At 36.7% G+C, this 17,943-nt stretch overlaps 2 protein-coding genes across 9 annotated transcripts in view; one reads left to right on the top strand and one right to left on the bottom strand.

The window, feature by feature from the left end:
* NF1 (neurofibromin 1) overlaps positions 1–17,943 on the top strand; it is a 282,567-nt gene that overhangs the window by 229,904 nt on the left and 34,720 nt on the right. For all 8 annotated transcript variants that reach the window (XR_013446092.1, XM_078068156.1, XM_078068155.1 and 5 more), the window contains 6 exons: positions 8,561–8,993; positions 9,575–9,915; positions 12,238–12,440; positions 16,033–16,226; positions 17,312–17,452; positions 17,618–17,897. Coding sequence is in view for 7 of the 8 variants with exons in the window: in XM_078068156.1 (XP_077924282.1) it covers positions 8,561–8,993; positions 9,575–9,915; positions 12,238–12,440; positions 16,033–16,226; positions 17,312–17,452; positions 17,618–17,897 (1,592 nt within the window). In the remaining variant the exon portion in view is untranslated. The remainder of the gene's footprint in view (positions 1–8,560; positions 8,994–9,574; positions 9,916–12,237; positions 12,441–16,032; positions 16,227–17,311; positions 17,453–17,617; positions 17,898–17,943) is intronic.
* EVI2A (ecotropic viral integration site 2A) lies at positions 374–5,322 on the bottom strand. The gene is made up of 2 exons (XM_036087366.2): positions 5,111–5,322; positions 374–2,259 (listed from the first exon to the last, which is right to left on the bottom strand). Exon 2 carries the CDS (start codon positions 2,242–2,244, stop codon positions 1,540–1,542), a length of 705 nt encoding a protein of 234 aa, XP_035943259.1. The 5' UTR covers positions 2,245–2,259; positions 5,111–5,322; the 3' UTR covers positions 374–1,539.

Below are 17,943 nucleotides of genomic sequence, written 5' to 3' on the forward strand. Positions count from 1 at the left end.
GTAATAAATTGATCATAAAATTGATGCTTTGGTTTTTCCCTCCCTTTTTAAGATACAACCTAGATCTTTGAAGCCATGGTGCCCGTAAGAAGTGATTTTGATGACCAAGACCAGTAGTATCACCTAGGGAATTAATGCAGAAATTACCAGTGCTTGGAGGTTACCCCATTCCAGCTGAATCAGAAAGAGAGAGTGGGAATTAGGTATTGGCTAGCTTTAAAAACTCTTCAGATGATTCTGATGCACAATCAGGTTGAAAATCACGAACCTAGAAGGGAGGGTAAGATTGTGATCATATTTGGAAAAAAATATATAAAATTTTTTCTTAAATGGATAGCATATTGCCCAAAATAAATGCTCAATAAGGCATGAGAATTTTTAAATGTAGCTTGGTCTTTAATTAGTATGCCCTGGATCAATTTTAGTAGATAGTTGGAAAGTCTCTCAGACCAACTTTTGTAATATATTTAACTGAAGGTGGAAGTCTTGATTTAAGTGTAAGTCATTATTTTACTTGAACCCAGTTTCTTGAAAGGTTAAACAGTGACCTGGAGTATCCTGTTTTCCAGATGAGAGCAAACATATACACATCTTTCCTTTGCTCATGTCACATTAGATAGTAAAAAAAAGTAAAACTGATCGTTTATTAGGCCACTTGGCACCCTTGAAGTCAGAAAATTAGTCACCCTTTGGATATTTGCTATAAATATTCCAATAAGCAGTATTTATAGAGTAGAGGTACATTGCATTTAAACAGTAAGATGTGCTTTACATTTACACTTGGCCTTCTGTTGTGGTTACAATCTCATCTGTTTCAGTTAAGCTCTATTTCTTATTGATCTTTACAGTGTGTTGCCTAAGATAATAAACGGAATACAATTATATGTAGTCAGTTTTATTCTAATGAGTCTTAATTCATTATACAAAATTAAAAGTTTTAATTAAATATTTATAGTAGAAAAACACTTTCTTCTGTGTGCCATATGTAAAGATGAAAACATCTGGCATAAAATTAGCTGTGCTGATATATGAGCTGGTCCAGATTCTGTCACGTTTGGCAAAGGTACCATTAAACTGCAGTTCAACTCTACGCACTAGGAATTTGGCTTCTGTTAGATGCTGAAGCATATACTTGCCTCTAAGGACACACTAAAACTCTTCAAAGTTCAGTTACATTCAGACAAAGATCATCTAACTATTGTTGCTGAACAGGAAATATTTATTTAATTGTCCCTTTCTGCCTCCCATTAGTCAGTTTCTTCAACTCGTCTTTAAAACCTTCCCCACATTCTCAGGTGTTTGGTTATTTGCTTTTTAAAATACTCAGTGTCAGGACAAAAGTGCACAGTTTAAGTAATTGAGAAGGTGGGCAAACTTCTCCCCTTCTCACCTGCTGGATTCTAAATTGCAGGGCTGCCATGTCAACAAATTTTAGACCACCAAACCAACATGTTGGCATTAAATATCAAACTGATTTCATTTTTTTACTTCATAAACTTTCTCATTGCTCCTTTGCATTTTTCTTGACTAAAGCGCCTGTTAGTTAGTGAGTTTTTCAGTTCCTCCTTCATCTTTTCTTTCCCTTGTAGCTATGAGTGTTCCAGTAGATTGCATCATTAGGTTGGGCCCTGTGAGCTGTTGTGCTCTTTTCCAAGTGTCTGATTCAGCAGGCCAGAGACCACTGCTTGCCAGAAAATCACCGTTGCTTCTAGGCTGACGCTTGCCTACTTGTTTTGATCGTCTGAGAGATGAGACTTTGTTTGCCAGAACTACAGTTGATAGAAATAAAAGGGTGCAGATAAGAAAAAGCACTGCAATTATAACGAAGCAAATTAGCATAGCCATTTTGTTGTTGTTTTCCTCACAGACCTCTTTTTTGAAAATTTCACGGTGACCTTTGGTTGTGTTTTCCGTGCTCTGTACTGTTGGAGAACTGTTCCTGACGACAGAAGGTATATAAAGCTCCAGTTCCGTTATAGGAGTTAGAGATGTGACCTGAGATGATGTTGCTATTTCAGTCCTGTTTATAGAGTTACCTCTTTTATCTACTGTAGAAGTTGTAGGGTTTGTGTTAATGTTTTCATTTTGGTTTCTGCCCGGCTTATTTTGAATATCTGGATCCCAGACAGTAGTACTGTTAGCCCACAGATGGGTATAGTTTGCGTTTATTCCAGGAGACCAAGAAAAAACTGTTGTCGTCAGAAGGGCAAGATGCAGGTAAAGTCCTGTGTGCTCCATGTCCATGAATATGCTGGAAATCTGTTGGGATAGCAGTATAATTTATTAATTTGGGAAAGAATAATGGTTCCTGGTTGTTGTGATTGTAGTTAAAAGATGGACAGCTGATACCTTACAAGTGAGCTACAAACTCATGCCTAATATTTGCTATCCTGTTTGAATTCCTTCTAACTGACTTTTTTTCTGTCAGGCTGTGTATAAAGAAACAATTTAATTTCTGTATTCTTTCAAATGCTAGAGGTTAGCATTATGAATAACTGTGAATCATTTTAAACTGAATCCCGTGGTTTTATATAGTTTTCTCCCTCCCAAGCATACTAAACTTCAGCTTTGAGTCAGATACTTCTGCTTTGTTTTTTTGATTCCTTCTTTTTTTTTTTTTTTTTTTGCTCCCAACCATTTAAGGATCTTTCTTGCAGAAACTCCCCACCCTCTAACAAATGTGTCACCGATCTTTATAGTAAAAGAGAAATGTGGCCTTGAGCATTTTGCTTCATGTATGAAAAGAAAACACAAATGGCTTTTTTGGTTTTTGTTTTGGGGTTGAGAAAGGGGAAGTGTAGCAACCAAAGGAAAATGGATTTCAAATAGGAATTCAAGATGTTCTTTTTTCTTCTTGGGTGTTTATCTTGAAGCTTAGAATAAAGCTGGTACTTAGAAATATACTCCCCGTATTTGTGAAAGCAATCATATGGTGGTGGTTCTCTCTTTTCACCTGTATATCCCCTGACTTATTGTGGCTTTCTAAAAGCAAAGCCATGCCAGATTTCTTCTGAATAATCTCAAAAGTTAAACCAAAGTTACTGGATAACTGAAAAAAGGATATCATCATTTATGCCTAGCATTTTTTTGTATCACTGTTTTGGCATAATTTTTTAAAATAAATTATACAGTAGAATAGAGAACATCAGGTTTGGGGGGATTTAGACTATGGGAAGTGGGAAATCAAGGCAGATCATAAGTCTCAACATATAAATAAAAAAGATTAATTTTAGTTTTGGCTTCAAGCTCCTTGGAAGCCAGTACAAAAAGGGGACAAGTCTGTTCTAATTCTCATTATCCACCCTATGATTGAAGATTTAAATAGAACTCTTTTATAGTAATATTCTGTTCATCTGAGCTACTTTTGTAAGAATATTTTATTGTTAGCATTAAACAGAAGCAAAACTAGATTATTCTCCTGAGATTTACTCAGTGAAATTACCTGTTTAAGAACCTTATTTTAAAGAAGTTCTTCTCAAATTTGAATGTGCATGGGAGTCTTTTTCTTGTTGTTGTTTTGTTTTTCTTTTTTTTTTAATTGGATTCTGATTCTGTAGGTCTAGGAAGGACCTGAGATCCTGTGTTTCTAATCACCACCCAAGTAAGACAGATGCTGCTGCTAGTCAAGCTTTTTTTGAGTTTCGAGGTTTTATTAGAAATAGTTGCTGGGGCGCCTGGGTGGCTCAGTCGTTAAGCGTCTGCCTTCGGCTCAGGTCATGATCCCAGGGTCCTGGGATCGAGCCCCGCATCAGGCTCCCTGCTCAGCGGGAAGCCTGCTTCTCCCTCCCCCACTCCCCCTGCTTGTGTTCCCTCTCTAGCTGTCTCTCTCTCTGTCAAATAAATAAATAAAATCTTTAAAAAAAAAAAAAAAAAAAGAAATAGTTGCTATATGTCATTGGATAAAATTTGTATGCTATTGATATACAGAAATTTGAAAATAACAAATGTTATATGTTGTTATACTAACAAAAGTAGCTTATAATAAACAATGCTAAATGGAAACTAGCCACTGAAGTAGTATTTCCTAAAGGAAAAAACCTTTATTATGTGTTCTAGAATTAAGATGACTTTTTGGATTATGATCTTTAATAGACAAAGATATTGCACACTGACTTCTGTATAATAATAGTGTTCAGCTTCAGTTTTTAAGTTGAATAACATAAATCTTTGTATACCTTATGGTTCTTTCACAAAGAGAAATACTTTAAATTGGATTAGCAAGTAATTTCCATCCTTTCATACTAGACTAGATTTCTGCATTCAGTGCTAAAATGATTTAAAGTGGGTTATTCCTGGGGCGCCTGGGTGGCTCAGTTGGTTAAGCGACTGCCTTCGGCTCAGGTCATGATCCTGGGGTCCTGGGATCAAGCCCCGCATCAGGCTCCCTGCTCAGCCGGAAGCCTGCTTCTCCCTCTCCCACTCCCCCTACTTGTGTTCCCCCTCACGCTGTCTCTCTCTCTCTGTCAATTAAATAAATAAATAAAATCTTTAAAAAAAAAATAAAGTGGGTTATTCTTATCACATTAGTTCATCAACAATGTAGTATACATCATGGTATTCATACACATTTTAGCAGTGCTTACCACGCACCGGGTAGATAATAGGCCCGCTGTTGATTGTCTTCAGCCAGATGTACTGTCATCCCCAAATAAACAAACTGTTAACAAAATGAGACTTTCTCTGGCCCTTCAAATGCCTGAGAATAGAGGACTGTCTCTGCATTCCTAATTTATGCCATGGAGGCCAGGTTATGTTATCAAAAGTTTTCTTTATCTCTGGTCATTTTCAATAAAATTTATAATGCGTAAGCACTGGTAATGAAACTTTATTTTTTCGACTTTTTAAATAACAAAACTTTTCAATTCACTGTGGAGTCTAAACTCAGATCCTTCCTAATCGTGATAAAAACTATTGTTGATGATAAATCTTTCCATTTCTAACTTAAATGTTACTTAATAGGACAGAAAAAACAGCATACATTTTCAATCACTTATGATTCTACTTTGTTAGTAAGATTCTTAGGTACTCTTTGAAAGCACTTCCTTGAACACTAGTCCATACAAAGTTATAAGTGAAAAGGCATAACAAAAGCCGAATATATATGACCTACCTTACAAATTCTTGGTCAAAATCTGATTATAACCTGATTTTAATAAGCCACTTCTTTTCTTGTCTTGAAGCACAGCTTCCAAGTAATTTAAAGCAGAATAGACTTGGAGAATATGAACCTTAAAGTAAATCTGCAGTTAAAAAAAAAAAAAAAGGATATGTACAGCTAGCTTTCCACTTTTAAAACCAAACCACAGATGACACATTTCCTTTCTGCTGCAACTAAAGCACATGTCCCGGGGGGGTGGGGGGGGAGAAAAAAAAACCCAGAAAGTCCAACTTGTGCAGTTGGCCACGGGCATGACAGGAGGCTTTGTACGACAAATCCCGCCTCCAGGGCAGGGAGGGTTTTCCACTCAGTGCCTTTTGACCTTATGCTCATTATATATGCCTGCAGTGTGTTTTTGAATGATAGTATCATTCAAAAGAAGATGGAATGGTATTTTTCCTGCAGCATTAAAATCTCTAAAAATTTGTGTACCACAGACTGATTTGATGACATGAGTTTGGAGACCTGGGGTATTGGTCAGACAATAGAAACAGTGACATACATAACCAACATCTCAAATTGTGGAACTACAACAATGACTTGAGAAAATATCTAGTAAACTTAGATTATATGGGGCAGAGTAAGTTTTGATGTGGTTTAGTGTATACACATACAGACAAACATACGTACTCTTTCCCCTTGAATGTCCTGTCATCACTTCATATTCAGTATGTCTAAAATGGACTTCATTTTCTCTCCAAAAGTCCCTGCCCCTCATGATCTCTTTGTTTTTGTTCATGATAGCAGCCTTCTTTGTGATCTCAGAGGCTTGGTATATAGCGAGTCCTTTTAATTCAAGTCCTTCTTTCAGCCCTGATCAGACCTTGGATCATGTTGGTCCTTCCTTCATATTCTTGAATTGGTTTCTTTTTTTACTGTCACCATAGTATTTAGATCCTTATTAGGCCATACCTAGACTACAGTATCTTTTCTACCCGCCCCAACTCCTTCATAGAGCTTCTATATATCAATTCCTTTGATCATATCACCTCTTTCTTTACAAAAATAAAGTTGAATAACTCCCTGACACTATAGCAGTGATTCAGAAATATTTGTGCATATAAATATCAGATAGAAGGTTGTTTAAAAACAGTGAAAATTGCCGGGCCCCACTGCATAGATTCATAGGTAGTAGAAACGGACTGCATTTGTATCAAGTACCACAGTTGATTCTGATGCTGGTGCTTCACAGAATATATTCTGAGAGGGGCGCCTGGGTGGCTCATTCGTTAAGTGGCTGCCTTCGGCTCAGGTCATGATCCCGGGGTCCTGGGATCGAGTCTCGCATCGGGCTCCCTGCTCAGCGGGAAGCCTGCTTCTTCCTCTCCCACTCCCCGCTGCTTGTGTTCCCTCTCTTGCTGTCTCTGTCTCTGTCAAATAAATAAATAAAATGTTAAAAAAAAAAAAAAGAATATATTCTGTGAAATACTGGGCCTCTGGGAGAAAACCTGAATCTCTTAGTTTTGATCCTTTAACAATTTAACTATTATGTATTTTTCCAGCTTTATCTCTTTTTTTTAAAGTTAAACTTTTAATTTAATTTAATTTTTTAGTTTTTATTTAAATTCCAGTTACTTAACAGACAGTGTCGTATTAGTTTCAGGTGTACAGTTTAGTGATGCAACACTTACAACGCCCAGTGCTCATCACAAGTGCCCATCTTAATCCCCCTCACCTATTTAACCCTCCTCCCACCCAACTACCCTCTGCTAACCATCAGTTTGTTCTCTGTAGTTAAGAGTCTGTTTTCCGGTTTGCCTCTCTTTTTTCCCCCTATGATCATTTGTTTTATTTCTTAAATTCCACGTATGAGTGAAATCGTACGGTATTTGTCTTTCTCTGACTTAATTCTCACTTAGCATAATACTCTCTAGCTCCATCCATGTCATTGCAGATGGCAAGATTTCATTCTTCTTTATGGCTGAGTAATATTCTGTTGTATATATACCACTTTATCCATTCATCAATTGATGGACACTTGGGCTCTTTCCATAATTTGGCTATTGTAGATAATGCTGCTGTAAACATCAGAGTGCATGTATTCCTTCAAATTAGTATTTTTGTAACCTTTGGGTAAATACCTAGTAGTGCAGTTGACCAGCTTTATCTCTTAAGACTTCTCTACGTGATCCTTCATTCCAGCTAAACTAGCTGACGTGCCTCAGCACATCTCATCTAGTTATGTTTCTTTTTTTCTTTACCTCTCTCTTTTAGATCTGCTAATCCCTGCTCTTGTTGAATTCAGAATTTCTCCCACCCACTTCAGCTATAACATCTATGTAGTTTTCAAGGACTACCTAGTTCGTGTTCATCTCTCCCTCTTCTGAACTATTTTTCTCTGCAATTCATTTGATAAGTGATTACATACTATCTCATACCTTTTCTTTGATCTTGAAATATTTTATTTTAAAATCATTTAACTTGATTTTTATCTTTTCTCCCAACAAGATTAAAAATTCTGAGGTAAGGATATTTATCTGAGCCTATTGTGTAGTCCTTATCAGAGACATCAAGTGTAGAACATTGGGCCAAATTAATATAAGTTCTTTTGATTTGAAGTTCTAGTACTGTGTTCTTCAGGGCTTTCTGATGGTCCTTACTTTGGCTACTCACACTGATCAGCATTCTTTTGAGTGTAAGCAACTTATGACCTCGTATGGCTTAATCAAAAAAATGGAATTCATTGGCTCATCAACTCAATAGTCCAGGGATAAATTTGATCCCAGGAGAGGCGTTATCTAGAGTTCAAATGAAATGGCTGGGGCCCCAGTTTCTCTCTTCGTTTCTCTGCTCCATTTCTTCAGTTTTTAGGCAGGCTTTCCCTTCATATCTCAAGGTATGAGCTAACAACTCCCAGGGCGATGTGTTCCTTTGTTTATAAACACCGGGAAAGAAAAAGTCTCAATTCCCAACTACAGCTAAAGCTTCTGAATTGGGCCTCTTTGGCCCTGGTTGTCCTGATTTGAGTCATACGGTCATTGCTGAACCTCTCTGGTCAAGGTGGGGTAAACAAATTGACTAAAGCCATTCAGATCACCCCAGGGCTCCAGGTGGATCATTCCCACCCAAACTGTTCACCTGGGAAATTCGGTGGGCCTAGAGGCAACCAATCAATGTTCACTGCCTTCCTCTGCTTATCTGGGGTGTGCAAGTTTGTTGTTGCTCAAGAGTGTTTGAATTGGAGACTTGTCTCTTTCATTTTACTTCAGCCTTATTTCTCAATATCTAAAGGATAACTGATTTTTAAAAATGGATTTATATTTTACATAATTTTTTGTTATTACAGTTTTCTCTAGAAAGCTCATCAGAAAATTAAAGGAATAAAATAGATTAGTAGTCTCTATATTTTTATTCAGAACTCTGTTAACAATCTGTGTCCTTTTTTTTTGTCATCTTCCTTAGGTTTAAAACTGGTCAAATCAATGGCGATTTGCTGATATACCACGTCTTGCTGACTTTAAAGCCATATTATGCAAAGCCATATGAAATTGTAGTGGACCTTACCCATACTGGGCCTAGCAATCGCTTTAAAACGGACTTTCTCTCCAAGTGGTTTGTTGTTTTTCCTGGCTTTGCTTATGACAATGTCTCTGCAGTCTATATCTATAACTGTAACTCCTGGGTCAGGGAGTACACCAAGTATCACGAGCGGCTGCTGACTGGCCTCAAAGGCAGCAAAAGGCTCATCTTCATAGACTGTCCTGGGAAACTGGCTGAGCACATAGAGCATGAACAGCAGAAACTGCCTGCTGCCACGCTGGCTTTAGAAGAGGACTTGAAGGTATTCCACAACGCTCTCAAGCTAGCTCACAAAGACACCAAGGTTTCTATTAAAGTAAGTTTCACTCCACATGAGGTAAATGATTTGTCACCCTTCTTGGCTAACCAGACTGCACTGGCCTCCCTAGGTGTTCCCATAGCAGTGGATCAAATGTAAAGTAGGTCCAGATGGAGGAAAACTAAGCTTTCTATTTTCATGGAGGTCCTGTGGAAGATAGGAGAGGTGTACACTTAATTATATTCTAGGTTGGATTGGAGGCAGGGGAGTGTTGTAGAGAGGGTGGTTTGCCATCTATCAGTCAAATGGTAGAAATGTGTAGAGGGTGGAAGTGACCAATTGAGAATTCTTCTGATTATTACATGCTTTTTGTGGAATGGGAGTCATGACCCAGGATAAAACCAGTGATTGTTTATGGGATTCTTGAACTTTTAAAAAAAAAAATGTTTTCAGTCTCTTTTGAGAGCATTTATCACAATAACTCTTGAACCCATTTGAACATTGGCGGTAACTCTTCCTTAAATGGCAAACATGGTATTTGTTTGGTCAGTCAGTTGGTTGGTTTTCAGAGCCTCTTAGAGTTCTACGTAGTGGAATTTAACTCTTCTTCACTCTGCCCTCTCACCATCACTTTCCAGGTTGGTTCTACTGCTGTCCAGGTAACCTCAGCAGAGCGAACAAAAGTCTTGGGGCAATCAGTCTTTCTAAATGATATCTATTATGCTTCGGAAATTGAAGAGATCTGCCTGGTGGATGAGAACCAGTTCACCTTAACCATTGCAAACCAGGGCACACCACTCACCTTCATGCACCAGGAGTGTGAAGCCATTGTCCAGTCTATCATTCATATTCGGACACGCTGGGAGCTGTCGCAGCCCGACTCCATCCCCCAGCACACCAAGATTCGGCCAAAAGATGTCCCTGGGACACTGCTCAATATTGCATTACTTAATTTAGGCAGTTCAGACCCTAGTTTACGGTAGGTTTTTTAAAAATTCACTGCAACTTTTTTCAGGGTTTGTTGCTTTTAGAATGAGACCACTTAATAAGCTTTTAATACAGCCTCTACCTTAATACTCTAAATCGGAAGGTATGCTATGTTGGTTAACCAGTGTGACCTCATCAGTTTGTGGGGTGTTCACATGAACTGTGGAATTCTGAAAAGGGTGATTCACACTAAACCAATACATGTTCTTTCTCCAGGAAACTTTCATCTGAAACAGACTACATAGCAGTTTTGGTTTTGTTACTCCCCCCCACCACCAAAAAAAGCCTTTTTTTTTTTTTTTTTTAAAGTCTATTCCTAAGTTTCTCCTTCTGAGTCCTCTAATTATGTTTTCCCGTGTTCAGAAGTATATCACTATTAAGTTTCCTCACAGTCAGATTATTATTGTTTGACAAAGGAGGGCTTAATGTGCAATAACTCAAACAGTAACATTGCATACTTTCCACCTATATGACTTGAACAAAGTTCTTGAAAGAAGTCTTAAGACAGGTGTAGATGTCATCTGACAGGGTATAATTGGTTCTGTTTAGATTTAATAATCTGAACATGAATGAGGAAGGAGCATGGCCTGTGGGGTCAGTAGATTTGGTTTAAATCTAGATCTGCTACAATGTGTGACTTTAGGCAAGGTACTAAAGTTCTCTGAGCTCTAGTTTCCTCATTTTGAAAATAAGGGTAACAGTGCCTTTCCTATATACCTACAAAGATTTCATAAATAGTATGTGTAGCAGTATATTTTAGCACCTAGTAAACAGTTTGTGCTCAGTATTACTGCCTCCCAACTCCCCCTCCCACCCCTCCTCTCTCTGCCAGTGTGTCTTTGTACTTCTTCCCTCCTTTCTCCCCTCTGCTTTTCGTGTTGGGATAATTCTTTGTCCCAGGTTCCTTGGGACTGTCAAGATTTTTACAGATATAAATTCTTAGCTCCAAAAAATCTTCCCTAGGGTGTAATGTAGCCCAAGTTTTATAAGTGGGCCTTTTAGGATTCCCGATTCTTAAATAAAGGGGGGAGGCGGAAATCAAGATTTCTTTACCTGGACGGGCCTCCCAGAAATTATGTATAAAATTTTGTGTATGCTTAGCTTTCATTATCTCCAAGGAATCTGACCTACCCCAGTTTGAGCAGGCCTGGTTCTTTATAGCTGCTGAAATGTACTGAATAAAAGTCAATGGTATAACTCCAAATTCCTAGGAGTTAGTAAGAGATACACAAACTTAGAAACAATAATATTAATATTCTCATTTTAGGAAAATAGAGCTATAAAGCCTGCCTTTAATTTCTAATTCAAAATTCCTCATAGAAGAATGCTAACAATCTTCTAACAGTTACTAGCTTCACTGAACCTGTATTCTCTTGTGAAATAAAGTGAACTGACAGCTTCTGTTTTTTGCTGAAGCATGTCATTCCAGAGAAAAAGCCTTTAGGCTGACTTAAATTTCAGTGGCTTTTTGCCCCCATATGGTTGTTGCAAAAATATAGTAGCATGATGAAGGTTCGGAGGTCAGGAAAACCTGAAATTTGCTGAGCAAACTATTTCTCTTGCTGGATAGGGGACAAAAATGAAAATTTGAAAACCAAGTACAGTTTTTTTACTTGTGTCCTAAATTGCTTAAGTATATTTTCAGACATTTCTAAGGGAAATTTTGGTTCTAATGGAATTTGGATGTATATCATTGTTTTATGTTTTCAGTGGTTAAGTATAATGGAAGGAAAAACAGGGGGGACTTAATTATATTATGTTTGTTTTTGACCTCTAGTTTGTAGTATGTCATATAGGACATCAAGAAAGAAATTTGGTAGGTGCTGATGAAAGATTTTCACATTTTAATTTGATGAGGGGCCATCTTATTTCTCTTCTTATGATCCCCATTATAAATGGATCTGATGAGAGGGGGAACCACAATTTGAGTTTTTGGCTTCATTGAAAATATGATGAGCCTTATTCTAACTTTATTGATCCACCTTAGGACCATAAACCTCTCATATTTTATATCCTAGTAAAATGTCTTTTAGAAACGTCTTAATACTTACCTGTCTTAGGAGCCTCACAGTGCTCTTCTGGTAATGTCAAGAACCTCCCTTGAATCCCTAAATGATGAAAAAAAATCCCTAAATGATCAAGGGGTATTTTGTATTTACCATAGAACCATAACATCTTATCTCTCATTGATCATAAAATTTAAAAATAGTTGATTATGCTTTGTAGTAGAATCATAAGTTGTACGTTATGAAAAAAATTTGGAATCATAAGAAAAAATAAGTTTTAAAACAACTTCATTTGTGTTTTCTCCTAGGTCAGCCGCCTATAATCTTCTGTGTGCCTTAACTTGTACCTTTAATTTAAAAATCGAGGGCCAGTTACTAGAGACATCAGGTTTATGCATCCCTGCCAACAACACGCTCTTTATTGTCTCTATTAGTAAGACACTGGCAGCCAATGAGCCACATCTCACCTTAGAATTTTTGGAAGAGTGTATTTCTGGATTTAGCAAATCTAGTAAGTAATAATAATTTTCTTTAATACTAACAATGATTCTTTTTTTTTTTTTAAGATTTTATTTATTTATTTGACAGAGAGAGAGACATAGCGAGAGAGGGAACACAAGCAGGGGGAGTAGGAGAGGGAGAAGCAGGCTTCCCCGCGGTGCAGGGAGCCCGATGTGGGGCTCGATCCCAGGGCCCTGGGATCACGACCTGAGCCGAAGGCATAACAACTGAGCCACCCAGGCGCCCCCTAACAATGATTCTAAGAAGATTCAAAGAAAATCCTTTCATTTCAGAATTTGCCAGTGAAATCATAATTGATTGTATTTTCAGTTCTTTATCTCTTCTAATTTTTCATCTGCTGTACTCTGCAACTGAAGAAACTCTGAAGGAACGTCCCGGTTAGACAACATTGAGAAATCCACCAAAATTCTGGCCATAAAAGCAAGGTGGCAAGATTTTTGATACTTTACATGTGTTTGAGCCACTTACAAAATATTTTTCGCACTGTTTCAGTTTAATTAGCTTCAGGATTTCTCTTCTTAGCAGATTATTCCAAATGAGTGAAGTATCCATGTTGTCTCCTTGATTTTAAGGAAATAGTCATTTTTTCTTTTTGTCAGGTTGACTTTGAACTGTGATTTTATTGGTCATGTACAGTTCCTGAAGAATGCAGTGACACATAATACAGGGTCCAGAGTCAACTCCTGACTTGGTTTTTAATAAGTCTTATAAATTTAACATCCACTCTTTCCATTTATTCATCTTCATACCCTGTTGTGGTATAAATGTTGCTCTTCCTCCAGCTTATTTCCTGACATTTTCTTCCCTCCCCTTTCTCTCTCCATAATACATAAAACTTTTTTTCTGCAAACATATTTTTTTTAAGGTTTACTTTTTTATTTGAGAACAGTAAGATAACATAAAAAAGAGCACATGCACGCGCATGAGTTGGGGGAGGGGCAGAGGGAGAGAATCTTTAAGCAGACTCCCTGCTGAGTGCAAAGCCCAACTTGGGGCTCAGTCCCAGTGACCTATGAGATCCTGACCTGAGCTGAAACCAGTTGCTTAACCAACTGAGCCACCCAGGTGCCCCTCAAACATATTTCTTGATTTTTCAGCTAATTGAAAGCTTTGACAATTCATCAAGTCCAGATGACTACATATATTTACTTTTACATATATTACTTATAATACTTATAATAAGAGATGTAGGAATACAACCCTAAAAAGAAAATGTGTTAAGACTGACAAAATAAGAAAAGCATAAAGTTTTATTAAGAAATACTTTAAAAGATTTGAATGAATGAACAGGCATATTGTGTTCTTGGATGAACAGTTCTTCCCACTTCCCAGATTATTATAAATTCAATGCAATCCCATCAAAATAACTACAGGATTTGAGGACTAAGAATGAGGTAGAACTGAGGTGCCTGGGTGGCTCAGTTGGTTAAGTGTCCCACTCTTGATCTCAGCTCAGGTCATGATCTCAGGATCCTGAGTTCCAGCCTAGCATTGGACTCCATGCTGAGTATGGAGTCTACTTAAAAAAAAAAAAAAAAAAAAAAAGGAAAGAATGAGGTAGAACTTAAAATGTTTATAAATTTCATTTGAAACAACAAGAATAGTTAAGAAAATGGTGAAAGAAAAGAAAACTGAGAGACACTTGTGGACATTTGAACACATAACAGTACAATAATTAAAATAGAGGTGTTCAAGAATCAGCAGTCAGATAAGTTTAAGAGAAACAGATTGATAAAGAAGTGTCACAAACTGATGGGGGAAAGATTAAATCATTTAAACAATGAGGCTGGGAAATGAATTAAGTTGGGTCTTCATCTTCACCCCCAAACCACAAGATACCAAAATAAAGTCTAGCTGTATTTAAGAATTGAATATAAAAACTGGAACCATTAAAAAAAAGAAGAGGAAGCAGAGTATTTAATTGCTTTCTGGATGATTAAGGACTTACGAAGTAAAAAAGTGGTAGATAGAAAAAAAGGAAATAATGAGTGTAAATGATTACATAAAACTTCAAAACATCTCTATTTCAGAAACAAAAGTAAAAGATAATAAACAACTAGGTAATATGCTTGCAGCAAATATGAGAAAAGATTAATATCTTTAATCATGAGTTCTTATAGATTAATAAAAATGGATCAACAACAGTAGTGTGCAGGTCATGCTAAAAAAGAATATTTATATTTTAAGAAGTTCATAATAAAATCAAAGAAATAAAAACAAAGAATAGTAAGATAACATTCAATTATCAAATTGGCAAAAGGTTTTTTTTCTTTGTTTTTAATTCAGTGTTGATGGTCTATGGAATTGTGAACAGGGGCAATTTTTTGAGAAAGCACTTTGGACATGGATGTCAAGACCCCTAAGAATGTTCATTCCTTTTGGCCTCGTGATTCCACCTTTTAGAATTTATCCTAAGGAATTAGTGTTCACATGTTTATTATAGCATTACTTTTTATTTAGATTTTTTAAATTCAGGTATGTCCTATCAGTTAAGTGCCCAAATCTTAAGTGAACAGCTTGATAAATTTTTATGTGTGAATACATCACAAAACCCTCTCCCAGACCAAGATACAGAAGATTTCCAGCATCCAGAAGGTTCCTTTCAGTCAGTACCATCCCCTCACCAAGAGTAACCACTATTGTGACCTCTATTGCCATAAATTTTTTTTGCCTACTTTTGAACTTCACATAACATTATTTATAGTAGCAAAAAATTGGAACAGTCTAAAGGTCAAACAATAAAGAACTAATTAAATTGTCAGATTTCCATATGATGGAATAATATGAAACCATCAAAAATGGTTTTGGTACAGAATTTCAGTTTGAGAAGATGAGAAAGTTGTGGAGATGGATGGTGGTGATAGTTGCATACTGATGTGAACGTACTTAGGGCCACTGAACTGTACACTTAAAAATGGCAAATTTTATATTGTGTGTATTTTACCACAATAAAAAAAGTGTTTTGGGGACTCTAGATAAAGTTATATGGAGGAATATTTGTATCTTTTTCTAAGTCTAAACTTACGTCAAAATGAAAAGTTAAAACATGTTTTATCTTTGAAGAAAATATTCAAAACATACTGCATAGACAGTGTAGTCCTCATTTTTGTGGAGGACTTGGGGTGGGTATTATGTGTATACACACACATAAATGTACATAATCTCTACATAGCTTTGAAAGCCTGAGAAGAGATGAGGTGATACACCAGTATATTAATATCAGTTTCATTTTTGTGGTGATGCTTTCCTTTCACCTAACTTTCTGTGATTGCCACATATTCCTTATACAATTAGAATAAAACTTAATAAAATTTCTAACTAGAAGAGAAATGATTAAGAAAAAGAAAAATAAGATAAAACTTTCCAAAAATTGGCCAGCTGGCTTTGAAGATTACTTTCTTCATGGCTTGTTCTCTTCATCTCTGTCTTTAATATATGGCCAAATCTCTTTTCTCCAGACCTGATTCTACATAATGATCTTTACCTTTTACCTTCTTTTCCCCAATCCTCTATATTTTTAGATAACTGTTGATGTAATTTTCATTGACCATCTATGCTAATAGTGTATTTTTTTTTTCCAGGTATTGAATTGAAACACCTTTGTTTGGAATACATGACTCCATGGCTGTCAAATCTAGTCCGTTTTTGTAAACACAATGATGATGCCAAACGACAAAGAGTTACTGCTATTCTTGATAAGCTGATAACAATGACCATAAATGAGAAACAGATGTACCCATCTATCCAAGCCAAAATATGGGGGAGCCTTGGGCAGGTATTGAGTTTGCTCAGATATTTGTCTAGTACCTCTGTGATGCAGATATTAATCTGGTACCCGCTTTGTGCAAAACATTGTGCTGGGCACTAGGGATATAGCTGTAGAAAAGACAGTCCTCTCTTTCAAAAAGCATGCAGACACTCACCTAATTCTTGGATTTGGTTCAGAATTGTAGATGTCTAATGCATATTTCAGAGCCAGAAATAAACTATTTTAGTACTCTTTTTCATGGCATAATTATGTAGAATTTAACTGTAAAAATCTGATGTTGTTTCTAGTAAATAGTGGTTTATTTTATTTATTTATTTGGGGGGCGCGGAGGGAGGGGTTGAGGGAGAGAGAATCTCAAGCAAGCTCCACATCCAGCTCAGAGCCCAATGTGGGGCTCAGTCTCATGACCTGAACCGAAATCGTTTAACTGACTGAGCCACCCTGACACTCCTAAATAGTGCTTTATATAACATATTCTAGTACTTACATTCCATAGATGTCAGTAGACGTATGTTAACAATATTATTTTGGACACCTTTCATTTATAGTTCTAGCACAAGAATACCAGTATTAAAATATAGAATACAATGTAATATTTTATTTTTTATCTGACAAGAATTGTGCACATCATTTCTTCAAAGATCATACAATGCTGCAAATCTTCCACATAATTTGAAATGACCATGGAGCCGGTTTTATAGCTCTACAAAACATCCTAGTACTTGATGTCATTTCCTGTATTTTAAAATAATTGTATTTTGTATTAATCATACATCACTGTCTTAGGAGAGAACAGAGGTGCTTTGCTAGTGGATGAAAATAATGCATGTGGATATTTTAAATTTCTGAATATTGGTCCCTTTTACTGTCTGAAGCAATTGAGTACAATTGAGTGAATATCTTTATCCTCCTTTGGATATTTAATGATAAATTTACTGACTGGTTGCTAAATAAAACTTACTTTTTTGGAGGCTTCAGGTAAAATAGAATTTTCATGTTGATTGGGCTACTGCTTTTGAAGTATTTTTAAAGTAAAAATTAAGTTGGCAGAGTGAATGGCTAAAACACGTTATTTTTCCCTCTTCCACTAGATTACAGATCTCCTTGATGTTGTACTAGACAGTTTCATCAAAACCAGTGCGACAGGTGGCCTGGGATCAATAAAAGCTGAGGTGATGGCAGATACTGCTGTAGCTTTGGCTTCTGGAAATGTGAAATTGGTTTCAAGCAAGGTAATCAACTTTTCCTTTACCTTCTGGACTGTGGCATGATGTGTCTGTTTTTATTACCAGGAGGTTGTTTGTATTGTAACTAGTCATTTTAAGGTTAAACTGAAACTTTTTGTGATAAAACTTTGTTTTAGCCCCTGTATTTTTTAAAATTCTGTTTCTTTATAGGTTATTGGAAGGATGTGCAAAATAATTGACAAGACATGCTTATCTCCAACTCCTACCTTAGAACAACATCTTATGTGGGACGATATTGCTATTCTAGCACGCTACATGCTGATGCTGTCCTTCAACAATTCCCTTGATGTGGCAGCTCATCTCCCTTACCTCTTCCATGTTGTTACTTTCTTAGTAGCCACAGGGCCGCTCTCCCTTAGAGCTTCCACACATGGATTGGTCATTAATATCATACACTCTCTGTGTACTTGTTCACAGCTTCATTTTAGTGGTAAGTTCCCAGAAAGTACTTTGTGTTTTGCAATTCATTTCTCCAT

The sequence above is a fragment of the Halichoerus grypus genome, chromosome 2 (genome assembly GCF_964656455.1).
Source record: "Halichoerus grypus chromosome 2, mHalGry1.hap1.1, whole genome shotgun sequence".
Classification (NCBI taxonomy): domain Eukaryota; kingdom Metazoa; phylum Chordata; class Mammalia; order Carnivora; family Phocidae; genus Halichoerus; species Halichoerus grypus.

What these genes read in the sequence shown, in the direction of transcription:
- EVI2A (XM_036087366.2), bottom strand. Translation starts at nt 2,244, where the DNA reads ATGGACATGGAGCACACAGGACTTTACCTGCATCTTGCCCTTCTGACG.